Source organism: Nyctibius grandis, chromosome 3 (genome assembly GCF_013368605.1).
Source record: "Nyctibius grandis isolate bNycGra1 chromosome 3, bNycGra1.pri, whole genome shotgun sequence".
Classification (NCBI taxonomy): Eukaryota; Metazoa; Chordata; class Aves; order Nyctibiiformes; family Nyctibiidae; genus Nyctibius; species Nyctibius grandis.
The window spans coordinates 76,338,873-76,354,497 of NC_090660.1; the positions used below are offsets into that span (position 1 = coordinate 76,338,873).

General features: G+C 37.6%; 1 protein-coding gene across 1 annotated transcript; it reads left to right on the forward strand.

Annotated features, from left to right (window-relative positions):
- The first annotated feature begins 360 nt into the window (after window positions 1–360).
- XKR9 (XK related 9) lies at window positions 361–11,126 on the forward strand. The gene is made up of 3 exons (XM_068397146.1): window positions 361–660; window positions 9,178–9,401; window positions 10,483–11,126. Exons 1-3 carry the CDS (start codon window positions 386–388, stop codon window positions 11,124–11,126), a joined length of 1,143 nt encoding a protein of 380 aa, XP_068253247.1. The 5' UTR covers window positions 361–385.
- Window positions 11,127–15,625: the final 4,499 nt, after the last annotated feature.

Sequence of the window (15,625 nt, forward strand, 5' to 3'; positions counted from 1 at the left end):
TACTTGCTTGTTTAAATGGTCGTGAGAATTGCTGTTATGATGCTTTAAAAGAAAATATTGTTACTGCTAATCTTCCTTCTTTCTTCTTCTTTTTAGGAACCAGTAATGAAGAATGACTCCACCAATTAAAAAGACAATTTACATTTATCTTTTCCAGAATAGATGTGTATCAGTTAAGTTGATTTGATATTTAAATCAAGAATACAGAAAAATGCAAGTCCCTTTACCATAATAAAAATGCATAACCCAACTTTCCTTTGTATAAAGCACTATGAGCAGGCGGTATCATCAGGAAAAAGGCTCCATTGTAGGAAAGCATTTAGATTAATTCTGACTTCCCTTTACATGAAGTGAGGAGAAAATGACAACAGTGACAGTCTAATGCATGATGGAATTTACTAAGCAGAATTTTTTTTTTCTAGTTGGTGGAATTATAATTTATGTAGTTGATATTGCAGTGGACTTCTGGGTAGCTAGTAAATATTTCTGTCAAGGACAATATTTTTGGAGTATACTGATACTGTGTTTTAGAGGTCTTTCATCATTAATAACTCAGATATTCAGTTATGAGTGGTTTAAAAACGACTGGGAAGGTACCGATACTGCGAAGCTGAAATGGATTTTTCTAGTTCATCTCTTTCAGTGTGGAATTTTTATAAGGTAAGCACATTTAAAAATTTATTTTAAAATGAGAAATCAGATTGCTTTAAGACAGTTCATTAAGAAATGCTTAGTATGGCTTCAGGGACAAGACCACTTCTGGCCTTAGCAGTTATTGCTCCATGTAAGCAAATGGATTGTTGTCTGCTTATGCCAGGGGTAAATTATGTCAGGTTTTGATGGAAACTTAGATTTTCTTTCATTTTACCTGTAAGTAATAATTTCTGTAATTCACAGCCTAGGTCTGTTTGATTCATCAGCCTTTTGATAAGGCATATTTAATAAAAATTCTTGCTTTACAGAGTAATACTGTTGTAACTGATAAATGTAAGTTTTAAAGTGATGTTAAAAAGGGAATTTATTTGATTACACTAAGCAGGTGAGACAGCTGAAGTAAGAGGTAATTTTTGAACCTGAGAGTCTAACCATATGTAGAAAAACCACTAAGACTCAGAAAAGAAATGAATAGTTGAATAGTTAGTAAGAATAGTTGCAGCAGTACTTCCCACAGAGACTGAGTTAATGGTGACAGGAACCTTTGCTGAAAGGCACATGTCCAGGAATAGTTTAAGATACCATACGCTTAACATTCTCTGGTGGCTTTGCTATAAATTTATCATTATCATTATGGAGATCATTTGTGCCAAGATTTTGCTTCTCTGTTAAAACTGAGGTGAAAGAAGTTGGTGAAAAGTCATGAATTTTAATTATTTTGGATACGTAACATGCAAGAAACATGAGTGAATACAGACTTATCAGAGGCACTTAATAAAATACTTATTTAAAATGCCTCCTTTAGCTTCCTATACTATTCTATGGACAGCGATGAAAGATGTATTTATGCCAATGTAAAAATTCCCCTCACACACGTTTTATTCACTAGATGTTATCATGGATTAAGGAAAATGATGGAGCTTTTAGGTGTCACAATTAACTTTTGCCTCTCAATATTCTTTTTCCTTTCGTCCATCAGCTTTACTTTCCTGCTCCTCCTCCTCTTACAGTCCTGAAGTTTTAGACTTCATAGAGGATTATTTACTGACAGGTTTAATTTTTCTAGTGTCAGGTATTAGAAAAGGTTAGAAATATTACATTTTGAAGAAAAAGAAAATCCTTCTTCAGTTTCTCTGGATGGTTTCTTATTCACTAACCAGATCCATGGACATGAGTTGGTTCATGTGAGATATACCAAGACCCAGCCACAGGGACTCTACCAGGTTCTGCCTTGTAGAGGGGATGTCTCAGGGCCCACTGTGGCACTTTCCTTTTTCTCTGTCCCCACAGCTTTTCGTCTCCAGGTATGGCTAGGAGTGCCATTCTAGTGCTCATGACTTACAAACCTGCCCCTCTGAGTTTGTTTCTTCCAAGGTAAATTAAAGCCATGACCTCTTTTTCGGATAATTGATGATAAATGTTAAACCAGTAACTGCAGTGTAGAATGTCAGAAGCTGCTTTTTCAATGTCTGGCTGAAAACCTCCCTTCTTCCCCTTTCTTTTCCATGACATCATTCTCTGTAATCTCTTCAGGACTGTAATTCTAGTTTCACCTTTGGCTTCATTTTGCACTCCCAGGTTGCCCCTAAAATTTCCTGCTGATTAGTGCCAACTCTAAGACCTCACCTTTCACCACAGACTTTCAGAATTCAGATCCAAGCTCTGATCATCTACAACTCTAGATACTGTAATCTTGACTCAGCACTTGTATCTATTCAAAATGCTGCTTTTACAAGACAGATTTTCATGGATTACTTTAGCTCTAAGGTAATCCACGAAACTCTTGAATTTTCCTTAACTCATAGCTTTACCAATAAAAACCTCTTACTGTGAATTTCTATCATTTTTGAAGCTTCCTTTCCACAATTAGCCCCATCTTCTCTGAGTGGTTTATTATCTAGCAAATATAATTTTGCCCTTTGCACCGACAGTGCTGTCAACGGTCACTTGTTCTCCATTGCACAAATGATATTTTCTTCTGTGCTGCCACTTAGGCTTGGAAAAAGTTTCCAAGTTGATATGTATAAATTACAAAGTTCTTTCAGCCACTCCTCAAAATTCATCAGTGTGATAATGCATACTGTAAAGTATAAGCTGATAACAGCAAGCTGACATCTGTGCTTGTACCTTTGAGACCAAATATTATGTACTTCCTATTATATGTGTTTTCTTAGGTGTATCCATGTACACCCCGCTCCTGTCCTCCCTCTTAGTCATCTGATTTATCCAGTTAATTTAGACAATGATTCTCTCAGGTTTATCTCTACACTCAATGGATAAAAATAGATTTTGTCAGGAGTAGGGTCATACTTGTTAAGGTGAACTTCTCCAGAAGGTCATTTGGGGCAGAAACCTATATTCTCCACCCACCATGGGGTAAAACAGGGGCCTAGCCAGTAAATACTGACTTGGCCAGTGAACTTAAGATGCCTGAAATTATAAGATGTGAATACACCTTACCAAATTATCTTCCTACATTTCTTCCTTTCTTCCTTTCTCCCTTCTCTCATATGTCTTTTACATCTCTTGCTCCATCTTTGAAACAGGGAACTTCATTATATTATGTTTGTACAGTGCACAGCACAATGGGAATCAGTCTGATTATGTTGTCGCATGACCAATGCTAAGTAATAAATATGGAAATCATATGTGTGTGTACACTTATGTACACATATATGCATATTAAAAATAAAGAAAAAAGACATTAACATTATTTCATACCTAATAAGGCTTTAGTTTATTTTAATGGAAAGAATGTAGACCTGTAATTATATTTCATATGAAATGTTATTCTCTGCAAGGAGACAAAATTAAGTTGGTAAAGTATATATTAGCTATGCTGACTAAAATTATTTTCAGCCTGACCCATTTAAATGAGTCACACAGATGTGGGTAGAATTGAGAACAGACTGTGGCATAACAGTCAACATTAAGACAATAACACAGTCAGTGAATGTGGAAAAAGGGGACATTTTCCTGGGGCACCATATGAATTCTGGAGTCCACTGATGTGTAGCAGTTTGCAGCATCAGTCAAGGACACCTGTGGGAGACTAAATTTTAGCAATTAATACCTTTCACTGTCAGAACAGAAGACCAAAAGGCAGCAGCCATTGTGATATAGGTAGCTGCTATTGCGTCTCTTGAAGCTTAAAGGTAGGCTAAAGATGCCCGGCATCTTTGAACAGGAGCAGATGAAAAAGATTTTTTTTGCAAAGATGAATTCTAAATCCATGAAACATCAGAGTAAATGTTGAGTGCTTTGCTGAACCTGGGATTATTTCATTACACGTTTTTAAAGGTGATGAGAAAAATTCAGTCAAGATAGGTGATGTTATACTGGTACAGATTTAGAACCTGATAAGTCACACCCAAACCAAGAATGGATCAAAAGCTGGTAACATGCCTCTAGCAATTCATGTGTATAACAAGAAGTTCCACAGGACAAAATAAATAGAAGGGTATTTAAGATACCAAGTCAATGAGGTACAGAGAGTCAATTAAAAGAGGAAGGTTTGTCATGCTACTTTAAGTGAGTTAGACTTTACATAATAATATGTGCTTGCTCACATTTTCTTGATATAAATTAACTGTCCTAAGTATTGACTTAGTTGCATCAGTTTCATGGACTTAATCCAAGCCTTTCAACACTTAGAAGATTCAGTTTAACATGCAGTAGAGAATAATTTTCCTTTGATTAAGGGTTTATATGATGCTGCAAACTGTGTCTGCATGACCAGAATTTAGAAGGGACAGTGACTGCTGCCAGGTCTCTGTCACACCCTCCCTGCAAGAATTTCTAAATGGCACCCAAATCTTTATCAGTGTAGTTTGATGAGATGGGACATGTAGTGTAGTACTGAACCTGCTGTGGGAAGTCCTCATTGGAAATCTGAGGGGAAGCAGGTGATATGGAAACACTGGCAAGGCAGCTTGCCTGTGACATGTGAAGGCTGTGAAGCTGTGAAGCAACAAAAACAAGTAGCTGTCACCTCTGTGAATTGCCAGTCATTCTTGGAGAGCCAAAGCCTTCCTAATTTTACAGGAAACCAGGAGCAAACTTCATCCCTTAAGAAATGATGATGAAAAAGTAGGAGTGTCTCAAGAACAGAGAGACACTGGAGCTGTGTTTCAATGAGTGTTTATAACAAGGACTATGTTCTTCACAAAGCAACACTACAGAGGCAGAAATCTTTTTTTTTCCTATCAAAGTGAATATGGTATTTAGAAACACTGATAATTCTTTACTGTTCACATATGACAATTCTAGTTGTAAGGAAATTGAGATTTTTTACTCTGTTGGCTTCCAAGTAGCTTATATACCTTGGATTAATGAAAAAAAGATCCTCTTTAATGAATTTAGAGGGAGAAAAAATAAATGGTAGCCCTGCATTTGTCTGTATTAATGACATACTACCCATACCTATTTCATCTGCAGTTTAAGATGTACCTCTAATTAAAATACATAACCAATCCAATACTTTTAATTAATGTATTTTTATTCCAGTTGAAGTAGCTTTTTAAAAGCCTTTTTTTTTCAGTTTAAGAAGATTGAAACACAGAACTTCTATAACGATAGATATATTACAGGAATATAGAGTATAGGAATATAATTACGATAGGTTCAGAGCAGGCACAGTGTTTAGGTGAGCTGTGGGCATGATAAAGGAAAAAATTGGAGCTTGACCTACCCTTTAGTACGAACTAAACTTTATTGTTGGCTGTGAATGCAATTGTCCAATGTTAGGCCTAAAAGTTGGCTAGAGGAGCACCTCTCCTATGAAGACAGACTGAGAGAGTTGGGGTTGTTCAGCCTGGAGAAGAGAAGGCTCTGGGGACACCTTCTAGCAGCCTTCCAGTACCCGAAGGGGACCTACAAGAAAGCTGGAGAGGGACTTTTTACAAGGGCAAGTAGTGATAGGATGAGGGGTAGCGGTTTTAAACTGAAAGAAGGTAGATTTCGATTAGATATTAGGAAGAAATTCTTTACAGTGAGGGTGGTGAGGCACTAGAACAGGTTGCCCAGAGAAGTTGTGGATGTCCCCTCCCTGGCAGTGTTTGTGGCCAGCTTGGATGGGCCTTTGAGCAACCTGGTCTAGTGGAAAGGTGTCCCTGACCATGGCAGGGGGTTTGGAACTAGATGATCTTTGAGGTCCCTTCCAACCCAAACCATTATATGATTCTATGAATCTTTGCAAGGAGAAGAGCAAATGGTCTTCCCTTAAGGCTCCTCAGCAGTAGCATAGCTGCTCCACACCTACTACTGATGCTTCCAGGTTGCAATTCTCACTTGTATGGTCAACATGCTTTAACACACCAGGGAATAAGTCATGATTCCTCTAGCATGCACTTAACGCAGAACCTCCAAATCCCAGCTGTCTCGCTTGTAGGTGTTGAAGAACTCCTGACACTGTCTCCCCTGCAGTCAAAGGATTTGGCCTTTAAAGATGGTGAAGGTGTTAAACTTTTCACACCGAGGAGCCAGGCATTCTTCCTAGCTCCCTTTGTAAGCAGAAGGAGACTGTGCTCCTATGTCATATCGGGATGAGATCTGGGTGTCTAATGATCAGCTGACCCCTGTTGTCTATGTCAAGGAAATGCAACTGCATGGGTTTCATGGGATCCGTAGGGCATATCATCCTATGGACGATCAGGGGATCGGGAACCTGCAGCACATCAGCGTGAATCTTGAAATCATCTCAGATGCAGCCTTAGGGGATGTAAGCAGGAGGCAGGCTAAGGCATAGGACCTTGCCTTTCTGAGCCTGAATGTTAGCAGTCTTGTACAACTGCGTAAGATAATCAAGTGATGGTTTGTGGTGTTCTGCTTGATTTCTCAAGAAAATAGATCTGAATAAATGATGTAATCTTCATAATCCAGATGGCTAAATTCTTCTGGTGAGGGGGAAGACCTTTAGCAATGTTTATAATGCTAGAAAAATCGGCTGAATAACAGTGAATTTCCTTGAAAAAGGATTGCTTTTGCTGTCCTTGCCTGCCAGTTATAGGCAAAAAGGTTTCGCTGGAGAAGAATATTGGAAGCTCAAGACATCTGGGAACTGAATAGGCAGAAATAGGCTTGAGAGTGATGTCTGAAGGCTGTTATGCTCAAAATCCTGTTTATGGGCAAACATACAGGACTTATATACCTATAAAGCCAAGAACTTATAAGAAGTGAATTTGTAACAGTTGATTCCAAGAATCGTTATTAGTCTAGATCTATTTGTTGCAGGAAAAGAGAGAATACTTCTATGCATAAAAAGTTTCAGTAATAATAGTGCGGTTAAAATTGTTGCACACATATTTCGTAGTTCTTATCCCTTTTCCTTGTGTTTTGCTCACCGTTCCTCTGCTCCTCTCGGTCTTAAGGTCAGCAGTTTCCTTCTGTTGTGTGTGGGGGGGTTACAGGTGTTACCAGTGTCTGGAGTCTTGCTGGAAGGAACACGATGTTGATGGTTTCTTCTCCACTCTTAGGATCCACTTTGGGTCTTTTTTGTATGTTTGCTAACACACTTTCAGACTTGGCTTTGATTTCATTTCTCTGCAGCTTCATGTCACATCCAAACTCGGTATCTTTGGTGCCTTTTATGCATGTTAGATATAATTTCTTTGTTCTCTTTGTTACCCCTAAAACTAGTTTCATCCAGGTCCAGGTCTGCATTTCTATAACTGACTGCTGTTGCGGTGTTTATAGCCATGGAGTCTCCAATATCAAGCTATCCCTTATCATCCTATGCATGTACTCTTCTACACTGTATCCTGTCTCTCCACATCTCAGGACCTCTGCTATCGTACCAGGACTATACTTCTCTATACTACATCATCATGTCTGTCATAAATATCTCATTCAGTACAGAATATCTGCTTGCTGCTGTTACCTATGTAAAATTGTGGCTGTACCACACAAAAATGAACAAAAGTAAAACAAATTAGCCACCTGATCAATTGGAAGAAATCACCAATTATTCTGCAGAAAATACAAGCTAAACCAAGTAAAACAAAGTCACAGACAGGTCAAGAAAATTTCAAACAGAACAAGCCTGACAAGCCTCAGTCCTGAGGCCTTGCAAAGCTTATGCCGCATAACTAGCAAAGACAGTGCCTATTACAGTGCTGCAGAGTTACAAGCCTTAGTCTATCTACAGTCTGCACAGCTGGTGTTATTGACCTTGAAGTCAAGTAAATAGCAGAAGGAAGCAAGCATTTCTTTGCTTCAAGACAGGATTTACGTATGTATGTGCTTATGAGGATACTTCTCCCTACTTTGACTTGTTAGCTAGTTTCAAAAGTTTCTTTGTTTGTTGCTGAACAGCTCAACTGGAAAGAGGTCCTTATCTGTGAAAACCTGTTCTGAAATTGCCTCATTTGTCTATTATAGAAAGGAGCATTATCTACCTCGCTTGGCTTCTAAAGAACTAGAGCAATGAGTTGGATCATTCACCAGGGCTGTGTGTCTTTGTGTGTGAGTCCATTAGGGACAGTGGAAATACTATAATTTCCAGCAGCTAGAGTTCTGGTCCTACATCAGGTTGTAACCACCATCCTGTTTTCCTAAACACAGCTGTAAAGATTACCATGTACAATAGCTGGTTCCTCCCTCAATTATCAAAATGGTTTTTGATTAAAACTCAAGCCTTCTCTCCCCTCTGAGGTGATATGTCCACCTCCAGGCCTGAAGCAAAGGTCTTGAAAATGGGAATAAGAGATAGGTTTTATTTATCCCTATGCATGGCATTAGAGAGATCCTGAACAGAAAAGGTTCTTTACCACACAGAATGCACACCAGTTGTGACTAACTGATTCCACGTATCTTTCAATTTACTGTTCTGAGAGGAAAAGTTCATTTAGGCTTAATTGAAAATAAACCAGAACTGTTCTAAAAGTCATTCAGCTGCACTCATTTGCAAAGGCAAATGGCTTCTTCATGTAAAACCGCTCAGATTATTAATAGAATCTGTCAACCCAGGAATCCATGTGTGTTGAAAATAATTTTCTGAAATGAAAGTCTTCCTGGGTATTTAGAAAATAACACTTGAGTGATTTTTTTTTTTAAAGCCTGTTGTATATTTGCAATTCATCGTATATTATCCTTGGGGCTTATGGATCTATATTATATAGAGGTGGATGTTCCCAGCTGGATGTTCACTAATACCCTTAAAAGGATACAAAGAAAGTGAACAAGTATCTCAAAGAGAGAGTAAGAAGGGAATTTTTAGAAATGCAGTACTTGCAAAGAAATAAGAACCTAACAAAATAAAGCTTCTAATCTATATTCAGGCAAGTCTCATTCTGTTCTAGTAGTTTTTTTACATTGCATTGGTATTACTGGTCATAAATTATTATCTGATATCACTGATATCAGAAGGATATTGGACTAAATTTTATCTTGGTAGAAGGTGCTGGATTACATTCAAAGATAAAATGTGAATAGAGAATGAAATGGGAAAAATCCTTGTTAGACTATATAAATTTATTGAGTTGCGCTTTTAAAAAATGGTGTCTAATCAAGTCTCCTTTTTTATAGGTATTGGTTTGCTTTGAAGTATGGCTGCCAAGCTGCATTTAAACAAAACAACAGTGGAGATGCATCAGAAACAGACCCTCCCAACTTCATTCAAAAACAAGCCATTGATGTAGTGACTGATATTAACATGCTCAGAGTGTTCAAGACTTTTCTTGAGACCACACCACAGCTTTTTGTTCAGATTTACATCCTCATGGAACATGGCAAAAATAATTTCTGCCAATGTGAGTCTGCCTTTCTCCTTTATTTGCAAGTTGAGTATCTTACCTGAAAAGACAATTCGTGTGATTGGATAACAATTAAACATACCTTGGAAAATATATACTCCACTGTATAATTACTCTGCATTTTGTTAGAATTTCTGTCTAGTAGATGGTCCATTCTGCTAAATCTGTGACAAGGAAGATTTCACTATAACGAAATATCTAATAACAACATAATGGTACATCACTTGAAAATAAGCTATTGAATACAATTAGTATATCATTTGCAGAGCAGGTTTTTTTGTGTGCTTTTGCTTACAGTTTCTTTTAAAACTGTTACTGGGCATCTTGAAATCAGTAGTGTATTTAGAGCAGCCCTGTGAGCTGTCACTACCATCATCCACATGTTAAAGATAAGGGACAGAGTCAGAAAATGACAAAGGATATGTCAGCATTACAGAATGCAATATGATGGAGAGTTACTGGTTCAACTCTCAGAAGCAAGACAGCAGCTGTACCATTTCCAGCTCTAAAACTAGCGGCATTATTGGCAAGACATTGACTCACTCAGGGTTGGAATTTCTCTGACCAAATGGAGAGACCTGCACTGCTGTCTAGTGCTCCTTCATAGTCCATGAAGTCAATAGGTACTCAGACAAAATAGTCAGATGAATCTCACCTTAAATATGACCATGTGAAGGGTCAAGTTTTAGTTATAGATTTCTACATTATAGACACCTCAGAGTCAGTATCAGTTGCTGAAACTTAAGTTTTTATGGGCTATTTGCAATACTTTGGGAATTTCTAAGTCATCTGTGTGTGGAGATGGCAAATATGACACAAAACATAGGCAAGACCATCAATGGCCAGAGGTTGGGCAGGATAACATAGGCATCCCAAACAGCATTAGATACCTAGATTTGGGTAACTAAACTGAGCCTTAAAATTAAGATTATTTGTTCAGGAGCACAGAGGAAATATAAAAATGATATAAAGGAAGCATTAAGAAAGCATGAAATTGTCCAAAAATTCATTCAGAAATTATAATGTAAAATAAGTATCTGTTATTTAGATTTAACGTTTATCCTTGTGTTTTGTTTAGATGCTGCCATTATTATGTCTTTTTTTGGTATCTCCATTTCAACGGTTGATTATCAGGTATCGTTACGAAAATCTCTGCCTGATGAAGATGAATTTCATGACCTTCCCAAGTTAGTGTATCTCTTCTATAAACTGCTTACCATCACTTCTTGGATATTCAGTATTTCACTGATCACTCTACTAAGTGTTAGAAGTTCTGTAATTCTGCTGATATTTCTTTGGATCTGTGGCTTCTCCTGGACTATGAAACAACATACAACATTTTGCAAATCTAAGAAGATGGAATATCTGTACAGAACCGTTGTTGGAATCATTTTAATTTTTACCTTTTTTAACATAAAGGGGAGAAAAACAAAAGTTTGCATTTCTATTTATTATGCAACTCACACTGTTGTAACACTAGGTATTTTCTTTGTATATATGTTTTGGAAACCTTCTGTAGTCAAGGAAATACATTTTACAATTGTGAGCATCTTAACTATTCTTAGTCTGGTGTTAGGTATTATTTTTCTTGTTGTTTATTATAGGTGTTTTCATCCCACTGCTTATTGCAGACCACAGGCATGTTCAGATGAAGCTGATGGAGAGGCAGGACAAAAAGATAGAGTTGAAACTGGTAGATTTCAAAATTTCATAATGCAATGATCAGTACAGATTTTTTTTGTGTGGACTTCAAAGCAAATACTTGCAGGACAGTCTGTTTCTCTGTCATTGTTTCTCGTGTATCATCACTGAGTAGTACATAATGGACCAGAGTTATTGGCTCTGAATAACTATTGTTTTCTGTGATGCTGTACAAAGCCTTTATAACATGAATATTTCTTTATGTGCTGGTCAAAGTTACTTCTGAAAAAGCAGCAACTCAATCTATCCATCCATTCACCATTTCAGTTTTTAGCAATGTAAATAAAACATAGGAAACGCTAAAAGTTAATCAAATGAAAGCTAGCATTAAAAACATATTCTGTTCATTTATGTTGATTCTCTTAGAAACAAGGCTTGCTTTTCTTTTCTTGCTGGAAGGAAAGAGGAGTGCATTTGAAATAACTGGGGGCAGTGATCAGTTATTTCTGTCTGCTTCTCCCCATTAGTGTAAGAGTTGCAGTTCTTTAGATGAGCATAGCTACAAACTGTACTGCCTTCTCCCTAAATATCCCATAAAGAAGAATAGCTTTGATTTATGGCTCAATCACTGTCTTGCCACAAGGAAATCTGGGGAGATATTTTCAAGCATGTTATCTTCTAGGTGTCTTAATGACTCCTTTATTGGTTTTGTTCTGCTAATCTTTTCACACAACCTTCTGTACTTAGGGGTGATGCCAGTTTGTTGTTCTGGATTATAATAGGAGCCTGAGTGATTTATGAATGGCAACAGGAGTCTCGCATATAAAGGAAGGACTATTTTCCTTGAAGCTTTCCTCTCCTTTGAACTTTAAGATGTAATACTTCAAATGCTGGTTTCCACTGAAATAGGGGGCTATGTAAGGTATGCAGTGGTGCAGCTTCTTTTGTCTTTGTCACTGGAGATGTCAACTGTTCTGATGCATTGCACTCACAGGGCTTGGGAAATGAAGGTATCACCAGCTTGTCCATCAAGATTTTTTTGGCAGAAGGCAGAGTGAAATTAGACAACATTTCAGTCCTGTGTTCAAATGCTAAATCAACAGCAAAGGAATTAAGGTTGATAGCCACAGCTTCTTCAGAAATAAAATCTAAGGGGAAGCCTTTCAGAGCTGCTGGGTTTTAAATCTGAATTATGAAAACTGGGGCTCTTTCTCTCCTCTCCTTTCCCCTTCCAATAATTCACATTTGCAGTTAGAGTAGCCACAGGCAACGGGAAGAAACAGGGTTTGAGAAAAGAGACTAGAGATAAGAAAAACTGATAAACTTTGCCAGGAACCAAAACTTTTAGTATTATTGATTGACAGGAAACAGCCCTGAGACTTTGGGGGAAGGGATGATGCTTTGCTTGATAATTAGGGTGTCAAGAGTTGTGTCTTGCACCTTTTCTGTCAAGTCCGTGGACTGCAGGTTGCCTTTTTCTTGTTACTCTTCCAGCCATAGCAGAGCTCAGGGAAGTTTCTAAATGTGGCTCTTTCCTCTTGCAGTTCTGTAATTCTCTTTACCAGGCCAAGGACTTACATCTCCTTAACCCTGTTCAAGGAAATTAATTTCTATGTGCATAGCTTGAACTGGGCGGTCTGCCTTTCTGAGGATACACATGAAAAAGCGGCGTAGTAAGAAGTTGCTACTTCTAAAATCTCTCATTTCCACTTAGGGGTAATTAGAATATGGATCCAGAAGTTAAGACATAAAAAATCATAATCCATGAGACTTAAGCAATAGTTTCCCTAAAATGGATACATAAAACAGTACCTGCACTTCTCTCTACTCTAGAAAAGGGATTTGTTTGCCCTGGAAAGGCTGCTTAGGTAAGAGAAAAAGCCCAAGGCTCTATCCTGCTTCATGGACCATGATTGCCCTAAGTTCTATCTCTTTTATCCACAGAGTATTTATTACTAGTGATGGTGCCTTTGGCAGCGAAATGCATGCCTGGTTTTAGGCTGAATATACACTTGTTTTGCTATGAAAAAATAGGATCTGAAATAGTGAAGACTATATTGCTTCCCACACTTTTATTGTTTGTTCATCTGATATCCTAAGAAGGGACTACGGTAAGGTAGTGTGGAAAAGGGAGAATATTATCTGTATCTCGCAGAAAATGACAAAATTTTGTTTAACCATTATTTGGAAGAAAACCTCAAACTTTGCACATTATCTGAGAAGCAGATCTTGGGGGAAATATGAGCTTCTGAGAAGTCCTAGTGTGGGAGTTTCAGCCCTGGGGCCTCCAGGTTGCCCACCTGCTGCCAGATGCCAGAAATATGGAGCCTGAGTTGCTCTGAAGGAAAGTTAGTTTCTAGTGAAACAAAACAAATTTGTCTTGGTGATATTTTTTCCTTTCAGTGAACTGACAATTTTCAAGTAAAAGTATTTCATTGCCATCCCTCTGGCCGACTCCTAACACTCATTTTCTTGCATGGGAGAAAAGCTGAATGTTGTGCTGCCTTCTGTTCTCCTTATGTCTCCTCATTCCGTCTTCTGTGCCACTGAGAAGAATGCTATGCTGGAGTTGAGTCGGTAAGAAAGGCATGTATGTGGCTATTTATATCACACTAATACAAATACACACCAAAACCAATTACTTAAGTTTTAATCCCTGTTTTATGCTTGTAAGTCCTAGTGGACGCAAATTTAACCGTATCCTAAAACTGGGAAATCATACAGATTCTTTTCAGAAAGCTTAAACAGATCTTCCGTGTCCTGCCACAGGTAGTGTAAACATCTCCATTTTTCTGTCATCAGTCAGAGGGCCTCAAGAGATGGGAATTCCTGTTAGACAGTCCCCTGTAGTCTTTCATTTATTTTTTTTCAACTTTAACATCCTCCCTTTCTTCTTGACCTTGAGTTCACGATTTTCACTTGGTTCCCTTCATTTTCATAGTTATGAAAATGGTTTCTAATTAATTTGGTCATTCTAACTCAGAATCACTGTAGCAGGGAGGAAAAGGAAGCACATGAATTGATCCTAGATGCATTTCATACATCAGTGACCACTTCAGACAAAACAAGCAAAGCCCCACTTCACCTAGGTGTGAAGTTCAAACAATAGACTTCATACATATCCTCTCTGTTCCCCAACTACTCTTAAAATTCAGCTCATGCCACTCAGTTCATGCATTGTGCTTGACCTTGTCATTTTAATCTAACTGCAAATTGAAAACAAATGTTTTTTTTTTCTTTTTTGTTAAGTATGTCCATTACATCTTTCAAGAAGTATTTTAATAAGTTAAATAAAAATAATAAATGATTTCTTCCTGTTTTGACTACTGTCAGACCGGGGTAAGAGGGACAACATTCAACATAATTGTTTTAATTATCCTACTAATATTCAATGTGCCATTTGATGGCATTGGTGAGCTCACCTGATGTACCACAGATAGCACTGATTTATGAAGCCATAATTGGGTTTCCAATAAACATTTGTCAAAATAATGTATTCATTCAAACCAAAGCCTTCTTTATTTATTCATATAAAAGAGCACTTAACTTTCAACAAAGAATTGCCTGACATCAAAAACACTCCATAAACGGGAGAAATTTATGAAGACACAGTACCAGAGGGTGATCGGTGGAAGACTAAAGTTCACTTTAACCCTTCAGAGTACTGAGTTCCACCTCTTGCTTGTTACTGGTACTATACATATTTCTTTCTAAAAGCCCCAAGCCCAAAAGTTAACCTTTGTATATTTAGACATTAAAGTACCAGCTCTTTTTTCTACCATAGAGTCTTACATCTCCAAGACAGTTTCAAATCTAAGATCTCTCATTTTTATTATGCAGTGTAGAAGCATGCACACAGCTCAAAGGTAGCGGGTTTTAGGCTTACCTACGTTCTGCCCGCAGTTTTCACCATGTGTATATTCTTCCAAAACCAGATTATGTTTGAGAGGTTAAACAACTTGTACTTGTCATTCTTTCCAGCTGAAGAATTTTCCTGTTCTACCTCTTTGTGCTCTTCTCTACTTCTTAGCACTTTAGTTTCATTTTATAGATTTTTAATAGAAGAATAACGAAGTAGGTAGGCTGTACAATCAATATTTGAATGAAGTGCAGATAACCCCTTAGAAACCATCTTCACCAAAAAAATTTGTTCTTTTACCTTCAATTAGCTAATATATAATGAATACAAGTCACACTGAAAATTCCCAGTATGTGACTCTTAACGTTCATTAGCTTAGTAAAATGTAGACCTTGGGGAGATAGGGAGTGGTGCTTCAAACTTAACCTAAGCCTGCTAATACCTGTTGAAACTACAAAGTGCACTGGCCTTCCTATGATTGTATGTTGGTTTCCATATATGTTTCTATTTTTAGCATACTGGTTTTGCTTCTGACAGTGAACACAGCTGTAAACAACAGAGCAGAATGAGAAAGGATAGGAAGGGTTTCAAGTGCACATTCATGCCTCAGAAACTCTAGTGTGATTTTGCTATCTCAATACAAAATCTTCACTGTCATTACCATTATTGTTACTACTACTGGCACTTAGTCCAGGTGTCTGGGATGACAATACTAAGAAGA